At 56.6% G+C, this 16,944-nt stretch overlaps 3 protein-coding genes across 6 annotated transcripts in view; 1 reads left to right on the top strand and 2 right to left on the bottom strand.

The window, feature by feature from the left end:
• LAMA5 (laminin subunit alpha 5) overlaps window positions 1-1,635 on the top strand; it is a 57,169-nt gene extending 55,534 nt beyond the window's left edge. Inside the window, exons 80-84 of the mRNA XM_064276444.1 lie at window positions 77-239; window positions 351-484; window positions 571-664; window positions 816-938; window positions 1,053-1,635. Coding sequence (XP_064132514.1) covers window positions 77-239; window positions 351-484; window positions 571-664; window positions 816-938; window positions 1,053-1,189 — 651 coding nt within the window. The 3' untranslated portion in view covers window positions 1,190-1,635. The remainder of the gene's footprint in view (window positions 1-76; window positions 240-350; window positions 485-570; window positions 665-815; window positions 939-1,052) is intronic.
• A 104-nt stretch (window positions 1,636-1,739) lies between these two features.
• Window positions 1,740-7,603, bottom strand: ADRM1 (ADRM1 26S proteasome ubiquitin receptor). Its single transcript, XM_064276317.1, has 10 exons — window positions 7,523-7,603; window positions 6,084-6,297; window positions 5,268-5,384; window positions 4,174-4,297; window positions 3,772-3,858; window positions 3,196-3,277; window positions 2,794-3,026; window positions 2,361-2,518; window positions 2,113-2,215; window positions 1,740-1,968 (listed from the first exon to the last, which is right to left on the bottom strand). The coding sequence occupies exons 2-10, from the start codon at window positions 6,294-6,296 to the stop codon at window positions 1,862-1,864; spliced, it is 1,224 nt and encodes a 407-aa protein (XP_064132387.1). The 5' UTR covers window position 6,297; window positions 7,523-7,603; the 3' UTR covers window positions 1,740-1,861.
• Window positions 7,604-13,879: 6,276 nt separating this feature from the next.
• OSBPL2 (oxysterol binding protein like 2) overlaps window positions 13,880-16,944 on the bottom strand; it is a 53,632-nt gene continuing 50,567 nt past the window's right edge. For all 4 annotated transcript variants that reach the window (XM_064276316.1, XM_003421772.4, XM_064276314.1 and 1 more), the window contains one exon: window positions 13,880-15,294. In XM_064276316.1, coding sequence (XP_064132386.1) covers window positions 15,192-15,294 — 103 coding nt within the window. In that variant the 3' untranslated portion in view covers window positions 13,880-15,191. The remainder of the gene's footprint in view (window positions 15,295-16,944) is intronic.

Genomic DNA, 16,944 nt, shown 5'->3' with positions numbered 1-16,944 from the left:
CCAGCCACCTGCCCGCCCACAGTGGTCCACTTTCCCTGTACCCCTGGGCCCTGATCCCCCTGCTTCTCTACCCCAGGTGGCCCTCGGTGGCTTGGGGTTCAGCGGTTGTGTGAAGAGGCTGAGGTTGGACAGGCGGCCGGTGGGGCCCCCCACGCAGATGATGGGTGTCGTGCCCTGCTACTCAGGTCCCCTGGAGGCAGGCCTGTTCTTTGCTGGCAGTGGGGGAGTTGTCACTCCAGGTCTGTGGGCGCAGGCACTCTACTCCCATATGCTCTCAGGCCAGGGTGGGTTGGGATAGCGCCCAGGAGGGAGGGCTCTGGCCCTCTCTCCTCACTCCTCTCTCTCCACAGACCTCCCAGTGGCCCCGGGGCCTGACCTGGGCCTGGAGCTGGAGGTGCGGCCCCAGGCAGCCAGAGGCCTGGTCTTCCACCTGGGGCAGGTGCAGGCGCCCCCCTACCTGCAGCTGCAGGTGTTGGACAAGCAGGTGAGCTGGTGGGGTGTGGCCCCAGGCTATGGACTTGGGTGGGTGGGCCTCTTGACCCTCCCCACTCCCGCTCCCCACCCCCACAGGTCCTGCTGCAGGGGGACGATGGAGCGGGCAAGTTCTCCACGCAGGTGACACACCCCACAGCGCTGTGTGATGGGCGGTGGCACCGCCTTGCAGGTGAGCCTGCTTCTCTGTGCAGGGCAGATCAAGCCCTGGGACACGGGAGTCCCGAGTCTCCCACCCCACAACCCCCCGCTGGTGAGAGGGGGAGGGGCAGGTGCAGGGTGGGCTGGGGACATCCTGGGCCACAAGGAGTCTGTGGTTGCAGTGACCAAGGGCGGGGCCTCGATCCTGCTGGAGGTGGACTCATTGAGCAATCACACCCTGGGTCCCACCTATGCCCGAGCCTCCACCCGCAGCCTCGCGCCTCTGCACCTGGGGGGCCTGCCCGGTGAGTGCAGTCATGCCCTGGGTGGTGGTGGTTCAGCCAAGGTTGGGGGGCCAGCGGGCAGGTAGACGATGCTGTTTCTGCTCCCATCAGCCTTCCTCCCTCTCCACACCCCAGAACCCACGGACACGCCCCCGCAGCCCCCTACCTACCGCGGCTGCATGAGGAATCTGCTCGTCAATGGGGCCCCTGTCACCATGATGCATTCGCGTGTCCAGGGGGCAGTGGGGCTCGGCAGCTGTCCAGTCATGTAGTATGGCCACCCCCTGCGGGACTTCTGGACCTGGCCTCAGTTCTCCCGAGTGGTGGGCCCCTGGCAGGGAGGGCAGCCAGGCTGCACCAGGCTTCCCTAGAAGCTGTGGGTGATGGGTCTCCAGAACTGGTTTAAGTTATGACTGACTCTTCAAACGTAAAGTGAGTTTTTGTATTTTCTCTCAATTGGCTTAATTCTGAACTTTTACTTCCACCAATTTTTAAAGTAGTAAGAGAGCTGTCACTGGTCCCTGCTTTTTAAAATAAAAATTAAAAGTAACCTGTTTAACAGAGTGTTGACTCTGAATCAAATTGGAACAGAGAAAAGCTACAAGTCCAGTCTGGTGCCGGCACGGCGGCGGGTGGCCCCAGCCCCCAGGGTCTCCTAGGCGCCCCACTCCACTCTGCTGAGCTGCCCCAGACGGGCACCTGGAACGCTCTTTACGGTGCCCCTGCAAAGCAGAGCCTCGCAGCCGACCATGCAGACGGGAGACGGCCGGGCCAGGGTGGTGCCTCCCCCGAGGCGGCACAAAGAACACCAGAACGAGAGGATAAAAGAAAAGGCTTTTATTTATGAAGAAGTTTAAACAGGTGCAAAGGTCTCCAAGGAGCCACAAACGCCGCTACTGAAGTCACAACCACTAAGCACCCCGCCCCTAAGAGGCGCAGACAACTCAGTCTAAGCTCATGTCCTCCTCTTCGTCCTTCTTGTCCTTCGCGTCGCCCTCTTTCGGCTCTGACTTGGCACTGTTCTGCATAGCTGTGGCAAACGCTTCCACGTCTACAATGTATTTAAAAACATGACGCTGTTGGCCCTAAGCTCTCCCCCAGGACCGCGAAAACCACATGCAAGCACGAAGGGTGTGGCACCCCCACCCCCAAGACAACCAGGCAAAGCCGAGACGCAGGCGGCATGGGCACTCACCGCCCTTGTTGGCAGCCTCCACGGCCTCCGCAGGCAGGCCAAATTGGCACATGAGGGGACCCAGCTGCCCCGAGGCCAAGGCTGCGCTGAACATGCTCAGGGCCTGCGGGAAGAGCAGAGCTGGAGCGTGAGGTGGCGGGCTCCTGCCAGGGCCCGCAGTGCCACCCTCGCCAGGCTCCCTCCCCAAGGCAGGCAAAGGCGCTCCATCCCCACCCCATCAGCACCATGAGGGTGGGCCTGGATGTCACCTGCTGGAACTGGGGCGAAGTCAATGTGTTCTGGATCTCCTCCGCCGTCTGAGGCAGCGACTCCCCTGAGGGCAGGAAGGGCAGCAGGCGCTCCTGGACGTCAGCGTTGGCGAGGATGGGCGCCATGATCTCGGGCGTGAGCACGCTGGCTAGGTCGACTAGGATGCAAAGATGGCGTCAGTGGCCGCACTCTGGCCTGTGTGCCCCGCCGGGCAGACAGCACCAGACTCCAGGCCAGGCGAGGAGACAAGCAAAGGCGAGGGGATAGGCAAGCGTGGGGCTGGTCTCCGTCACAGCAGTGCCCGGGCGATGCGTGCAGGGCTGCAAGGGCCAGGGGACATGCCGTGCCCACGCCCTGGAGAGTGCGCGAGTAGGGGAGCAGGGCAGCAGACACCGTCACCCAGCCTCCAGCCGACAGCGTGCATTCCTTTACCTTGCTGGCCGCCGCCTGCCCCCGCCGGCACGTTCATAGTGGCTAAAATGTTCTGCAGGTCACTCAGCTGGATGGGCTGGGTTGGGCTTGTTGCCGTGCTGGTTCCATTACCTGAACTGGGCGCAGGGCTCGGGCTGGTCGCGGAGGCAGCTGTTGGCGCAGAAGGGGCTGGGGTAGCTCGGGCAGAAGAGGTGGTGGAGGAGGGAGTGACGGCAGCAGACTGGCTCCGGGAGCTGTCGGGAGGGTGTAGAGAGAGAGCCACAGCGCCTGAGCCCTGAGCACAGGACTGGGGGCGGCATGCTCCCGCCAAGTGTCCACACACCACACCCGTGCTGAGTCTTCCTCAGGAACGACAACGTGCAGCCTCGTATTTATGTGTGTTGGGGGCCGGCCTGGGCTCACCTGGACGATGAGCTGCTGGCTGGAGGCCCTCCGCTCCCCAGTAAGCTGGCCAGGCCCGGCCCAGTCAGGGCCCCAAGCCCACCTACGAGGAACGAGACAGTGCTCAGGACATCACGGCCCCCCCGCCGCAGGGCAAAGCAGGGGAGGTGACAGCGCACACAGCCTCTGGGCAGACGCGGGGTGAAAGTACTGGGCCTGAGGGGGGCAGGGCAGCAGCAGCCCAGAGCACAACATTCTAGAAGTTTCTGTCCAGTCAGGTCATTTGTTCCCTTCCCCTCCGCTAATCACGTTAAGCCAAAGACTCAAAAGTAACGTTCAGTCCGAAATCCACCCCAAGCAACAAGCACTTACTTCTGCCCAGGAACATGCCCGTCTGCCCCCAGTTACAAGGTGGCACAGGCCAGCCAGCGGGCCCCGTGCCTCAGCCTGCCCCCTGCATGGGGCTGGGGTCCTCGTGGAGGCCCATATGCACAGTTCAGCCCCAGAAGGGTAGTGCACAAATGCGCCAGGAGCGTCACCCTGACAGAACCAGCCGAGGATGCGCCCACCCACACCCCGCAGCGGCGGGCAGCTTACCGAGTCCTCCCAGGCCGGCCGGTCCGATGAGCTGCATGAGCTGGCTGTGGCTCATGTTCCCCAGCAGGCTCTGCAGGCCACCCTCACCTGCAGCAGATGGGAGGTGCTCAGCGCCCCCGCCTGCCCCACCTGTCCCACGGGTCCCCCCGGAAGATAAGCGGCACTCAGTGCGGCCTTCACCCACGCGTGGCGAGACAGCATGCCCCACCCGCCACGCCAGGTCTCCCCTGCAAAAAGGTGGCCAGGAAATGCCCGCCTACAAAAACAAGGAGGGCTGATCAGGAACCACAGGGGCTTCCAGCTTAGGTCCCTCCGCTTCCACTAAGGCCGCCTGGCCGCCCGGCCACCAGGCCGGCATCCAGCCCACCCGACCAGCACGGCACGCGTAGACCGAGCGGTTACCGCCGAGTGCAGAGAGCTCGTGGCCACCACTGCCACTGGCCCCCAGTGTGCCGGGCATCGGGGGGTTGTTCAGGTACTCGTTGACCTTCCGGCAGTGCTCCTCATCCTGGTCAGTCTTCGGCTCCTGGGGGGAACAGCCACAGTGTGTCAGAGTCTCGGGCCAGCCCCACAGCAGAGGCTCTGCTCACAGGTGAGGCCGAGGCTGCCCCCGCCCTACAAGTTCACTGGGGCTATGATGGCACCCGCTTTCCAGACGGGCACTACAGCATCGACACCCACGGGCCCACCTCCCTGTTCCTCCACGCCTCGACTCGTCCCACGACACAAGTCCGCCCTTCAACGCGGCCTTTAGCGCACGACGCCTGAGCACCAGCCCCGGCGGCCCTTCAGGGCTAGACACAGAGCAGGGTTGGGAGCGCAGCAGGGGTGGTTATCAGGCAGCGTCTCTCCCAGAACTGAGAAGAATAGTCACAGTCACCAGGCACACACCACAGACCCTGCATACCACCCGGAACAGAGCGAGGACAAAAGATGGTTGTTGCCTGCCTGGCAAAGAGGGAAGACAGGCGGCAAACAAGAGCACAACTGGGAAGGGTAAAAAGTGGAAAAGGCACTCAAAGCCTGTCAACTCCTATTGGCAAAGCTGTGGAGAGACACGCTCTACACCAGGGTTGGCAACCACAGCCTCCACCTGTTTTTGTAAATAACATTTTATCGACACACAGCCATGCCCACTCATTCACGAGCTGGCCTTGGCAGCTTTGAAGCTGCTGCAGCAAAGCTGAGCAATCGTGACAGAAACCACGGGGTCCACAGGGTGGGAAGCACTTCCTTCCTAGTCCTTCCCAGGAACAGCTGATGCCTTGCTCTAGTGCCTGGGGGGAGGGGGAGGTCAGCCTCCGGGGGGGCCGTGGGGGTCTGTGTCAAAACCACAAACACGCATATACCCGCTGAACAAGCAAGTCCGCTTCTAGACTTTTAACAGGAAGATGGCGCACAGGAACAGCCTATACAAGGTTACCCTTGAGCCAAATTCCCAATCTACCTCATGATGCTGAGAACAGGCAGTACAGGAAGCAGGGCCTCCCACCTACCTGCATCCAGAAGAAGAGCCGCTTGGATCCTGCCTTAAACTTGAGCACGTAGACCCTCCCACTGGGGCACTGAGGCACCCGCTTAAATTCACAGTCGTCGGGGAAGATAATCAAGTCCTACAGAGGAACACGAGGGGAGGCAAGAGCAAGCTTAACACAAGCAAACCTTCAAGGCTCCCGACTGCTCGAGAAGACACGGCAGAGCCTGTGTGTCAGAGTGTGAGACAGATCAGTTGCCAGAGCCCCTCACTATCGGAGTCTCCACAGGGACGGGGTCTCCACAGGGAAGAGGAGCCAGCCTCCGACGCCCACTGTGAGGGCGGACCCTCAGGTGAGGGCTGGGGGGCAGGGCAGGCACTCACAGCAGGGGCTCAGGTGGGTTCAAAGGGTACTTTACAGTTCTGCCCCATGTCATCACCCTTCAAAAGCTTGTTGTTTTTTATAAAATAAATGGTGATTTTCAAATATTTTCAGTATCACCACCATTTAGTTTTGTAGACAGTTAGAAGGTCAGCTCTGATCCACTCTCAGACGTAACAAAGATCAATCCATCGCGGACAGCAAAGAACGCAGAGTGACAAGCACTAGCAGACAAAGCTTCCTCGAGAATCTAACAGAGGAAAGACCTCCACTTCACACCTGATGGCTAAAGTACAAGCAGTGATGACCTACGACCCTGCAAGACTGGGACGCTCCAGAAGCAAGTGAAACGGCTGATGGCGGACACCAACCCAGCAACCCCATGCAGAAACCAAGCCCCAAAGACCACCCCAGCCACCCGCCGGCAGCCGTGGCGTCCAGGTGGCGGACACTCACGTCCTCCACGCTGCCCGACGTCCTGTCCTTCCAGCAGAAGTGAATGAGGGAGTCGTCGGTCTGCTGAATGTACACCAACCCCTTCCGCTTGTCCGGGGTGACCGTCGTTCCTTTCAGGGACATTTTTCCTGCCCGAAACTCCACCAAATACTTGTTGGAGGAGCCGCGGGAGCCTGGCACCAGGCTTGGAAAGAGAGCGCCTGAAGTCGTCATCCTGAAAAAGGAGAGGTGGCACTTAGACCCCACGTGTGCCAACGTGGTGTACTGCCAAAACTCTCCATTTCCTCTGCAAACATTGCTGCTTGCACGGATGGGGACAAAAGCCCCCAGGGTGCGCCGTGCCCCCACACCAGGGTTGGTCCCACTCCAGCTCCACCCGCCCTCCCAGGATCAATGCTGAGCTTCTTTTCATGTTTCCCAAAGAGCAAAACCGAAGTGCACGGACACCCGTCACCCCAGAGTGCATGGGCCCTGTGGGCGGCACTCTCTTACAAACTCTTGTTGGTTTTTCGTTCTGAGAGCCATAGAACTCAAAACACTTGAGCTGAGGTGGCCTCATACTAACCCCTCAGCCCCAGGACAGGCCATGGGCACAGTGACCTCGCCTTTCTGCTTTAACACAGCAATGCTGCAAGTATGACCCTTAAAAAAGAGAAGCTGGCCACTGGGCTGGAGAACACACAGCCCCTAACTTTGCTATTTCATGGAGTGGTGCCCCAGATCTTCACATAAAGGCAGAATTGAAGGCAGCAGCTCATGGTTGTCCCACCTCTGCACTTGGGTAAAGAGGAACCCCGATTTCACCAAAAGCCTGTGGCTTCTGAACTTAGCGAATGAGGGCTGGGGGTGGTGGGGATCCCTGGGAAACCCCACCCTGGGGCCTAAGGAAGTGCTGGGCTCGGAGGAGCAGAAAAGGCAGCAGCCAGGACCCTCCTCCCCCCACCCCCACCCGAGGGCTCCTAGCCTAAGGACCCCCTCCACACACACTTCTCCCTCGCCCCCCCGCCCCCCATCCCTGGACCACCGCCCCCAGAGGCCCCAGCCAAGGACCCCTTCCCCTCACACCCTCCTCCCTCGCACCCCTGCCCTCACCCCCAGGACCCCCTCCCCTCGCACCCCCGCCCTCTCCCCTCACATCCTCCTCCCTCGCACCTCTGCTCGCACCCACAGGACCTCCTCCCCTCACATCCTCCTCCCTCGCACCCCTTCCCTCACCCCAGGACCCCCTCCCCTCGCACCCCTTCCCTCACCCCCAGGACCCCTGCTCCACGGACCCCCGACCCGGCTCCCCCTCCCCCGCAGGACACTCTCAGGCTTAAGGTCCCTCCCGCGGGGTCGCAAGCTGCGCCGCCCCCGCCCCTCTGGGCCGGTCCCTGCCCCTCCGAGCCGGTCCCCACACCACGGGCAGCACCCCGCCCCCCGGCCGCGCCCGGGGGCACCTGGCTGCGCCGACGCTAGGCCGAGAAGCGATGCCCGAGCTCGCTCTTCCTCCTCCGCGGCGGCCGGGCCCCGCCGGAAGCCCGCACTCGCCCCGCCTTACCCGCTGCGCCGCCTGCCGATTGGTCCTGCGCGGGCTCGCGGCCCGCCCCTCGCCTCGAGCGACTGGCCCGAGTGGCCGCCCATCGCTCGGCCCCGCCCCGTGCAGGCTGCCGCGGCGCGCAGGAAGCGGGCGGCGGGGGCCAGAGAGGCCGCTATTGTTGCTGTGTCATAGGGGGCGGCGGCGGCCCCTGGCGGCGGCGCCGGGAACCGCAGGCCGCGCTGGGGGGGCCCGTGTCCCAGCCAACAGCGTCACCTCTGGCGACGCCGCGACCCCTGCGTGCCACTGGCCCGCGGGGCACGGGCGCACTTAAGGGGCAGGCAGGGTTCGGCGCGGGGTCGCGACCAGGGCCCTAAGCACGGCCGACCGCATCAGTGCTAGGCATCGTACCACCGTGCAGGGCTTCGGCTGCACCCACGCCCTGCAGGTGTTTCGACGGGCAGGAGCCTCGGCTGGGCCCACGCCCCGCAGGTGTTCGGAGGGCCAGGGGCCTCGGCTGCGCCCACGTCCCGCAGGTGTGGGAGGGGCAGGGCCCTGGTCCACAGGCTGTTGGCGCTCAGGCCAGCAGGCCGACCGTCCATCCAGGATGCCCCCTGTGTACACAGAGCAATGACCTGGGAGCCCTGATCAGGCCTCTAAGATTCCTGATTCAGTGCTGCAAGATGCTGAGGCCAAAGATAGAAAGTCACAAAGTTAAAAAGGTAGGAGTCTTGTGACACTGGAGCTGGGAAAATGTCAGCTCCGTGTTACTTTGAGTTAATTTGACATAAAAGCAAAGGCAACGAGGGAACACCTGGGAGCAGGAGCCTGCTGATGAACAAACCGATCAGTTTGCTGGGATTTGCTTAAAGCTGCCTGAAGCAGGGGTTCGGAGAGTATGGTCCCGGAGCCCCCTTTTCTGTAATAGCCTGGGATGTAGTCTGCCTTTCTCACTCCAGTCTCCCCAGAGAGCACGATGGAGTTTGCAGAGGCTACAAACATGTGCCCAGGAACAGGCTGGAGACAGCCAATGGCTGTGAAGCCAGACTGAGACTTGCAAAAATGTCAATTGGTGCCGTAGTCCCCGTCTTTTTGGTCAAAGAAAGATCAGCTGCTTTTTATTAATTATATTGACAAGTAGTGTTATTATTATTTTAAAGTTAACCGATGCATATTTTTAATGTCTTCATTTGAATTTCTAATGTGGTAAATATCAATAGATTAAACCCCCTGGAGCAAAAGCTCTTTGGGGTCCTCAGTAATTCTTCAGCCTCTAAAGGGGCCCTGAGACTAGACAGAGCCGGCCCCCAAGAGCTGGAGGATGACACTGTAACATAAAACCCAAAAACCCAGTGCCATCGAGTCAACTCCGACCCACAGCGACCCTATAGGACAGAGTAGAACTGCCCCATAGAGTTTCCAAGGAGCGCCTGGCGGATTCGAACTATAACATACCCCTGCCAAAAAGAACAAAGAAAAAACTGAGAAAATCCAACTTGGGTTTGCAGGAAAGAGGCCGGCAGGCCAGCTATTACTTGTGCAAATGAGTGGACAGTTGAACAGCTGCCACAGGGAAAATGAGTCAGTGAGGACTTGAAGGCGACATGCCCCTTCCAGGCAGGGACCCCAGAGCAGACCCCAAACTCAACTTCTCCTTTGCTCAGGCCTTGGGTTCTCAGATGGCTCAAAAAAAAAAAAAAAATTGGCTTCTTTGCACACACGTCCAGTGAAGTTTTCAATAGTTTCCTCGAGCAATCTACAGTGAGGAGCTATATAGGTGGATAGGCATGGTGGGGCCACCTTGAAAACCCTCTCCACCGTTGACAGGCTTGGTGAATTCTAAATTTGTTGTCTAAATGAATTTGAAGGAGTCCCTGGGTCAGGCAAACAGTTAAGTGCTTGGTTTGCTAACCTAAAGATGGAAGCTGGAGTCTACCCAGAGAAGCCTAGGAAGAAAGGCCTGGCGATCTACTGCGGAAAAATCAACCATGGAAAACCCTATGGAATGCAGTTCTACTCTGAGGCACCTGAGGTCGCCATGAGATCGAGTCAACTTGGGGACAACTGCTTTGATAAGGCAGCTGCAGCATGGCTGGTACGAGCTGCCCAGACCTGCCCCCACACCCCCCGTCTGTCCCTGCTTGGCGGCCTGTAAACCCCTGTGCCTTCCTGTCGAGGCTCCACCTCACCCAGAGCTCCCTGGCTCCAAGCTGGAGGGGCCGACACAGCCGGTCGCAGCCCACACACTGCCTCCCAGGCTCTTGACAAGCAGCAGCCATTGGGATTTGTATCATTGATCATTGATTTGTACTGATTAAAATTAGTGGATAATGTCTGCAAAATGCTTCCATCACCAAGACGTGTCTCCAGCTCCCGGGGTCCAGATTAACTAATGAGATCGTTTGAAGGATGCTCTCTGTTCATCTTGTGCAACAAACCAACAAGCCCCAAAGCAAAGAACACAAACCAGGTCTACTTGAGAGCCCCGCCTCTGATGAAAGGCACAGACAGGCGCAGCAGACACAGCACCTGGGATGCAAAAAAAAATCGGCAGAAGCCATGAAGACGTTTTTTCCAAAGAGGAGGCACAGGTGGCAAACAGGCACCTGAAAACATGCTCACTGTCACTAGTTAGCAGAGAGGTGCAAATTACAACCCACCTGTTAGAATGCTAAAAACGAAGACAAAAGGGAAAAACCCCATACCACTGAGCCCAGAGCTGGGGGTGCTGGGGGAACTCGAACAGGCAGCCATCGGGGAAAAGAGTTTGGCAGTTTCTTTGTAAATTTAAACACAAGCAACTGCTATACAGTGGAGCCACTCGGCTCCTAGGTATCTACCAAGAGAAATAAAAACATAGGTCCCCACAAAACCCTCACGATGTCTGTAGAGCCTTTTTCATCATTGCCCCAAATGTGGGAACAACCTAGCTGTCCACCGACTGGCCAGCGGCTAAGCAGCCTGGGGAACTGTTTCAGCAACCAGAGCCCACTGCAGACCTCCCATTGGAAGGCATCTAAGGTGCACGGTGCCAGCAAGAGAAGTGGAAATGCAGGGACAGAGACAGATGGGGGTGCCGGGGGCACGAAGGGACTTTGGGGGGTGACAGCAGTCTTCTGTATCTGTATACAAAAAAAAAAAAATTTTTTTTTTTTTAAGACAGTGTGAATTTGTCAAAATTCACGACTGCACACCTAACGGTGCATTTCGCTCCATGCCGGGGTTTCCCCACTCACGGGCCCTCATTCTGCTCTGGGAGTTGGCCTGGGTGGGTCATCGGGGGCTGGCAGGGCCGCGTGCTCAGTAGTCGTCCTCAGTGGATGGTGTGGCCGATGCACAGCCCTTGTCCATACCCCAGGGCACTCCCAGGGGACTAATACCCAGGACCAAGGGCCACTTGGCCTCTGCTCAGCCTGCTCTCAGAGCGCAACTGGTGGTGCATGTGGGAACATGCGGCAGGACCACTTGGGGCAGAGGTTGGGCAGTGGGAGCCTGTGTGTCAGCGAACGTGCACCCTGGGGGCTGTGCTGCTTCCAGCAACCCCAGAAAGGGGGGTGGGCCCATGCTTGCTGCCTGGAGAACCAGCCCTTTCACCCACACGGCGTGGCACTGAGCGCGTCCCAAGCACCCCTTGCTCCTCCAGCCGCGCCCAGTACATTTGGAAACCACCCGTTTGGCAGGCCCGTCTCCAAGCGCAGACAGCCAACCACCCGGTCCCCGGGCATGAGGACTCGTCTGCAGCCACTAAACAGCCCATCCCCGGAAGGCAAGAGTCACAGAGACAGTGAAAAATTGTCGGGAGGCGCAACAAATGTCTAATGCAACCACTGTCGGTGCCTTCATTCAAAGCTGCAGTTGGGCATTTACCTTCACAGGCCTGGACACAGTCCTCCCCCAAATCCAAACACGGCAAACTGACGGTCACTGAGCATTATAAAAATAAATCCATTCCTCAGCCTCCTTTTCTTGCCTGTTTTCATGCCACACTGAATCGAGCACAGTGTTGGCAAAGGAACCACTGAGCCCAGCACAATGATGGAGGGAGGAAGATGGGAGACCATGCGAGGCACGGCTGTGGCACTGACAGCCAGGGGCCAAGACAGAGGGACGTGTGTCTCTGTGTCAGCCCCTGTGCAGCAAATATACAACCTGGGACAGCTCGGGACTGAGAGGCAAAGCCGCAGTTAGCCAGGAGACCACTGGCATATATATGGCGCTCGTGGAGCACATGGAGATGGTGGGGACAAGGGACGAAGGCTGTGGGGAATGCTGGTGGGGTGCCGTGTGGCTACAACTGCTTCGTCAGACTATCCCGGGGTCCCCGTGTCTGGGCCCACCTGTGACAGGCATGTTCTTTGGAAGATGTGTGCAAGTCTGAACGTTAAACAGCAGGAATCCGGGACTCATGGCAACTTCCTATTGCTTCAACTCTTCTCCCGATTCCACTGCCCCACGTGGAACACAGCTCTCCCACACCCCTCCTTCCCACTCTACCTCAGAGTCACCAGGCTAAGGGCTCATGGTGTGTCAGAAGTTTCGAAGTGAGTGGGAATTTTCACTGTGTTCGTTTCATTGTTCCTCACGGGAACAGAGGGACTTGTAAGACTCCTAAGTCACTCATTTCGGGGAGAAATTTTACCAAAAGCGAGCAGTGTCCTTGAGAGGAAGCATCGCCAACGCCACCCAGCCGACAGTTCCAAGCTCGCTCAAACCAGTGGCCGGTGGATGCAGCTCTCCGAGGGGCGGCTGGGGCTGTGCTTCCCCAGGGGCAGTCCACTGGGCCCTCCAGCCCCCGGCAGCCACGGCCCAGACCGCTTTCCCAGCAGAGCTGGAACTCTGAGCTCAGCAGACCGAAAACCTGTGAGCACAGGGGACAGGGCCTGAAAGGGGTGATGGTGGTCGAGAAAGTCCCCCGCGCTGCTCCTCGGGGCCTGGCCACAGCTAAGCGGCCTGGGGCTCTGCCAGTGCCCTGTCTCAGTCTTCTGTTCTCTGCAGAAGACTGACCACATGTCACAGCCACCACTCCCCGTTAGGGCCTCAAGTGTCCACTCTGGCAGTTTCTTCAGGAAAGATGTGTGGTTCCACTGCCCTTGAGGGAAGCACAAGTCTGGGGGTGCTCGTTCCTAGCAGCATGCTGGGATGCCCTGTGGTGGGGGGACCCAGAACCTGCTGCTCACTGCCCACTCATGGCTGGAAGCGGCAGAGGATACAGACCTCAGATCCTGTGCCACTGGGGGCAGCGCCGCACCCGCCCTCCAAGGAGTGGCAGCTCCAGCTTCTGGGGTAAGATGGTGCAAGCCACAACTCAGGTGGGACCAGAGGCCAGAGTGGGGCACCTTCCTTCCTGTTCATCCAGTCAGCGCTGGCAGACACCGTGACGTCATCTTTTACAGAAAACATGCTTCCAGGGGTTTTGTCTGTTTGGTCACCCTTGAATCTCCAGGACCCTGAATCCATGAGCAGGATTCTAACCTCCATTAGGAACAAAATCAGAATATTCAGCTCTGTTGGGAAAAACTTGCTATGCTTTTTACTCCAGAACACTCTTGAGTTAAAAGCTGACTTGTAGTGAGGCACGGGGTCTTCTGTGTCCAGGCCACTGAGGAAGTCATTTCCACACAGGTCAAATCACACTATTAGTGGGGGTCATCTTTTAAAAAGCCTTGTACACCAAGAAACTCTTTATCATAGACAAACATTTGACATTCAGTAACTGTCAAGGTGACGAAGTTTAGGCACTAGCCTTTTTATGTTTGCAGAACCAGCAGTAAAAAAAAAAAAAAAAACTGTGAGCAAAAGTTAAAATAACTCGTGTAAACGCTGACCTGGTTCTTGTCTTAGCCTTCCTATCCTGCTACTTTGGAATTACACATGGAGAGCACGCCCGCCCACGCGCACAAGGCCAACCACTGACCGGCTCCAGGACACCGACAGCCTGGGCGGAAGAAAGGCGGTGGAAATGTCAGCCTTACTGGGAAACCTAGTAGGCAGCAAGAGGTGGAATGACTGACAAGAAGTCGTTAAAGCACCCTAAATACAGCTGTCTGAGACGTTTGGGGTTCTGCCTGGGACACTGCCCACTGACCTTTCCCTGGCAGTGACCCCCTCACGGCGTGGCCTGACGGGCACAGGTGCCCTTGGCCCGAGCGTGCAGGGCCTTCCTGTCGCAGCGAGGAGGACTGAAAACCTCACACCTCAGATGTGCTGGACAAGGCCCAAATGTGGCCCAGCACTGCTGCTCCGGCTTCCAGTGCTGTAAAATCAAAGCTTTCAAAACAGGTTGATTTTAAAAAGTGTTTAATTACAAATGCCACCGTTAACCTAGACACACAGTAATGACACCCTCTCATCCGGAGACGCCCGACTCAGGAGCCCACACACCACACAACTGTGCATGCGTGTATGTGTGTGCATGTGCATGCGTGTGGGTGTGCACACGTGCTGTGTGCCTGTGTGCGTGTGTGTGCATGCAAGCACAACAGATTGTCTTTGATGCAAAGAGCTCTACCACGACACGGTGCTGACTTTCTACATAAAGGAAATAAGTCGCTTGATAAAGATGAAGGCTGAGGTGAACACGCCTGTTTTTCGTTAAATAACTTTAATTTGCCATCCTAAGTAGACTCTGCCTTCGTGTCTCCCTGGGTATACAACCAGATGTGCGTGTCTTATGCTCCAGACATGCATACTGGGGACCACAGAAACACAAGTGCTATGGCTACACGCAAGGTGCTGGCAAATGACTCCTCCGGAGGCGCAGGGTTTGTCCACAGGGAACTAAGCCTTCGGCTGGGCAGGAGCGGACAGGAGGCCGGGCGGGAGCAGATGTGGCGGGAGGCTGGGCTGACGCTGAGCAGCTGGGTGTGGTCTTGGTGTTTTCTTCCCGACGCTCGGGTTCCTGGCAATTCTGGGCTGTGGTGGTGACGCTTTACTTTGGACAGGGAACAGCTGCTGACTGATGTAGATCTTGCTCTTCAGCAAAATACTATTCAAGTACTAGTCGTTTAACTTAAATATTTTAACAGTACTCTTTACATTATTGAAGACTGATAAAAAATACAGAATCTGACAACTTCCCATTTCATTCAGTCAGGTGCTTGCTAATTCTCACTTCTGAATTACATAATTTTAAAGAAGCCGCTGGCCTTTATAAGCTCCTTGCGGGATGGCTTCCGAGATACACCTTTCCCTGGCTGGTCGAGTGTAAGCACGTTCAGGGATGCTTTGCCACTGCACTCTAGGGAGGGATGTGGGCCCCTTCCTCTACTTCGTTTAGTGACAGATTCCGTAATGAAGAGGTGCCACGAGCTAAAAAAGCCACAGCCGATCTGTCACATACAAGGGGACTGAAAGGATTTTCCTGTTTAAACCGTAACGAAACATGATGCTCTCAAGTGAAGCTTTATGAAGAGACTGCAACAGTAGGAAAATTTTTGGCAATCAAAAGTTAATTAGAATGGAATCCTTGATCAGGGATGACGCAATCTCCGTGAACTCGGGCATTAGAAAAGCTGGTTTCGACTGTGACCGAAGCGCCGGAGTGGCCAGCATGAGGGGCGTCCAGCCTCTCAGGCCCCAGGGCCCTCGATCCCTCAGTAGATGTCTGGGCAGTCCGAGAAGTTCCGCTCGAAGTAGCCCCCAGCGTAGAGCCAGTCAGGAGTCCCCGTGTACGGGTTGTTGCCTTGGTAAAACCACCTGCAGGACACAAATGGGGGTCGATGAGAAAGACGGCTGGAAACCAAGCACCTGCTGGTTGCATCTTGCCCACAACCACCTGCCCTCTGATGAGCCCTAGTGTATCCATCAGCCTCCAAAGTGCAGCCTCGGGTCACACTTCTGCTGAGAAGGACCGAGCACACTCTATCGGCGCTCTGACCCACGCACACCCACCACGCCACTACCTCAAACCCAGCCCACATCCCAGAACAGTCAGGGGACCCTGGGTAACACGGCACCTCAGGAAAGAAGGCCTTCTTTCATCTACAGCAGACTCTGTTGTTTTTGTTTTAAATTGGGGACTAGGAGAGAGACTGAGGGCAGAGAGAAGATAATAGCACCTCGCCCAGACTCAGGCATCCAAGTAACTGGACAGGAAGCCTAATTTCCAGTCCCCACTGCCTCTGTTCAGAAGCACCTGATTGCTGCCATGAGAATGGCTCAGGCCTGTTTGCAGTTTACCACCACGTGTATGCTGGGGAGGCTATCGAAGGAGAAGTATTTATTTCTAAGGACAAAATATCATTTTCACAATACATTTTTTTGAATTGAACACTTAAAGCAGAATGAAGAAAGCATAACTATTTTCAAGTGGTTTTTCTTTGAACAAAGGCAAATTCCAAGTAACAAACCCTTAAAAGCATAATACAGCTACTACTCACTTATTGGCTACCTTGTTATCCAACATCTGCATTTATGACAATAGTAAAAAAAATCTACTGACTGTTCTGTGCATGACGACATACATCTGGCAGTAACGAACGCCAAGGTGCAAGGTGAGAGTTAACACTGGCTTTGACAGTTAAGTCTGGGTGTCAGCTTGGCTAGGCTGTGATTGTCTGTGGTTTGGTAATTATGGAATGATGTAGGAGCCCTGGTGGCACAGCGGTTAACAGGTCGGCTGCTAACCAAAAGGCTGGCAGTTCAAATCCACCAACCACTCCTTGGAAGCCCTATGCGGCAGTTCTACGCTGTCCTGTAGGGTTGCTGTGAGTCAGAATCAACCTGACAGCAATAGGTGTTTATGGGTAATGATGTAACTTGGCAGTTAGGTAATGCCGCGGTCACCCTCCATTTCTGCATAATGCCTATTTTCGTACAACGAGCTGGTCTCTGGAACCTAACCATCTCAATAAGTGAGGAGTGAGTGTACTAATTACATCAGAAACCCAGGCCATCAGTCACGTACAGGTATCAGAGGTCTTGAAAATTAATGCTATAAAGCATCTAGCCTGACAGGAAAAAGTACCAATTACAATTGCTCAATAACATCGAAAGAGACTTTATAAGAGTAAAATTCTTAACATACATACATGTATTTTTAAATTATGCTTGAGTACTACAGTGCTTTATTGATTGAATCCCTATTAAATGGATGTTCACATTATGACTATCAAAGAACAACAAATGAAATACAACTATTTAAGAGGCCTCAGTAAGAAAGAAGACTGAGGTCCTCAGCAGCTGTGATGTGTCAGCTCTACTACACGCAGACCAGCCTGAGTAATGGCATATCAACCACACGCGTGCGTGCATGCCCTGGTGTAGAAACACCACATCTTAGCGTGACTGACCGCACCTGATCTCCACAGCGAAGCCCTTCCTGGTTACTGTGCGTGACAGCTGTCA

Source organism: Loxodonta africana, chromosome 24 (assembly GCF_030014295.1).
Source record: "Loxodonta africana isolate mLoxAfr1 chromosome 24, mLoxAfr1.hap2, whole genome shotgun sequence".
NCBI classification, from domain to species: Eukaryota; Metazoa; Chordata; class Mammalia; order Proboscidea; family Elephantidae; genus Loxodonta; species Loxodonta africana.
The sequence above is the reverse complement of the archived record's forward strand: the minus strand, read 5'-3'. Positions and strand labels throughout refer to the sequence as shown.

Coding starts and splice junctions, on each gene's coding strand:
- ADRM1 (XM_064276317.1), bottom strand. CDS start 6,296: ATGACGACTTCAGGCGCTCTCTTTCCAAGCCTGGTGCCAGGCTCCCGC. Junction 3,859..4,173: donor CGAGCTCTCTGCACTCGGCG/GTAACCGCTCGG, acceptor CATCTGCTGCAG/GTGAGGGTGGCCTGCAGAGC. Junction 2,519..2,793: donor GGCAGGCGGCGGCCAGCAAG/GTAAAGGAATGC, acceptor TTTGCATCCTAG/TCGACCTAGCCAGCGTGCTC.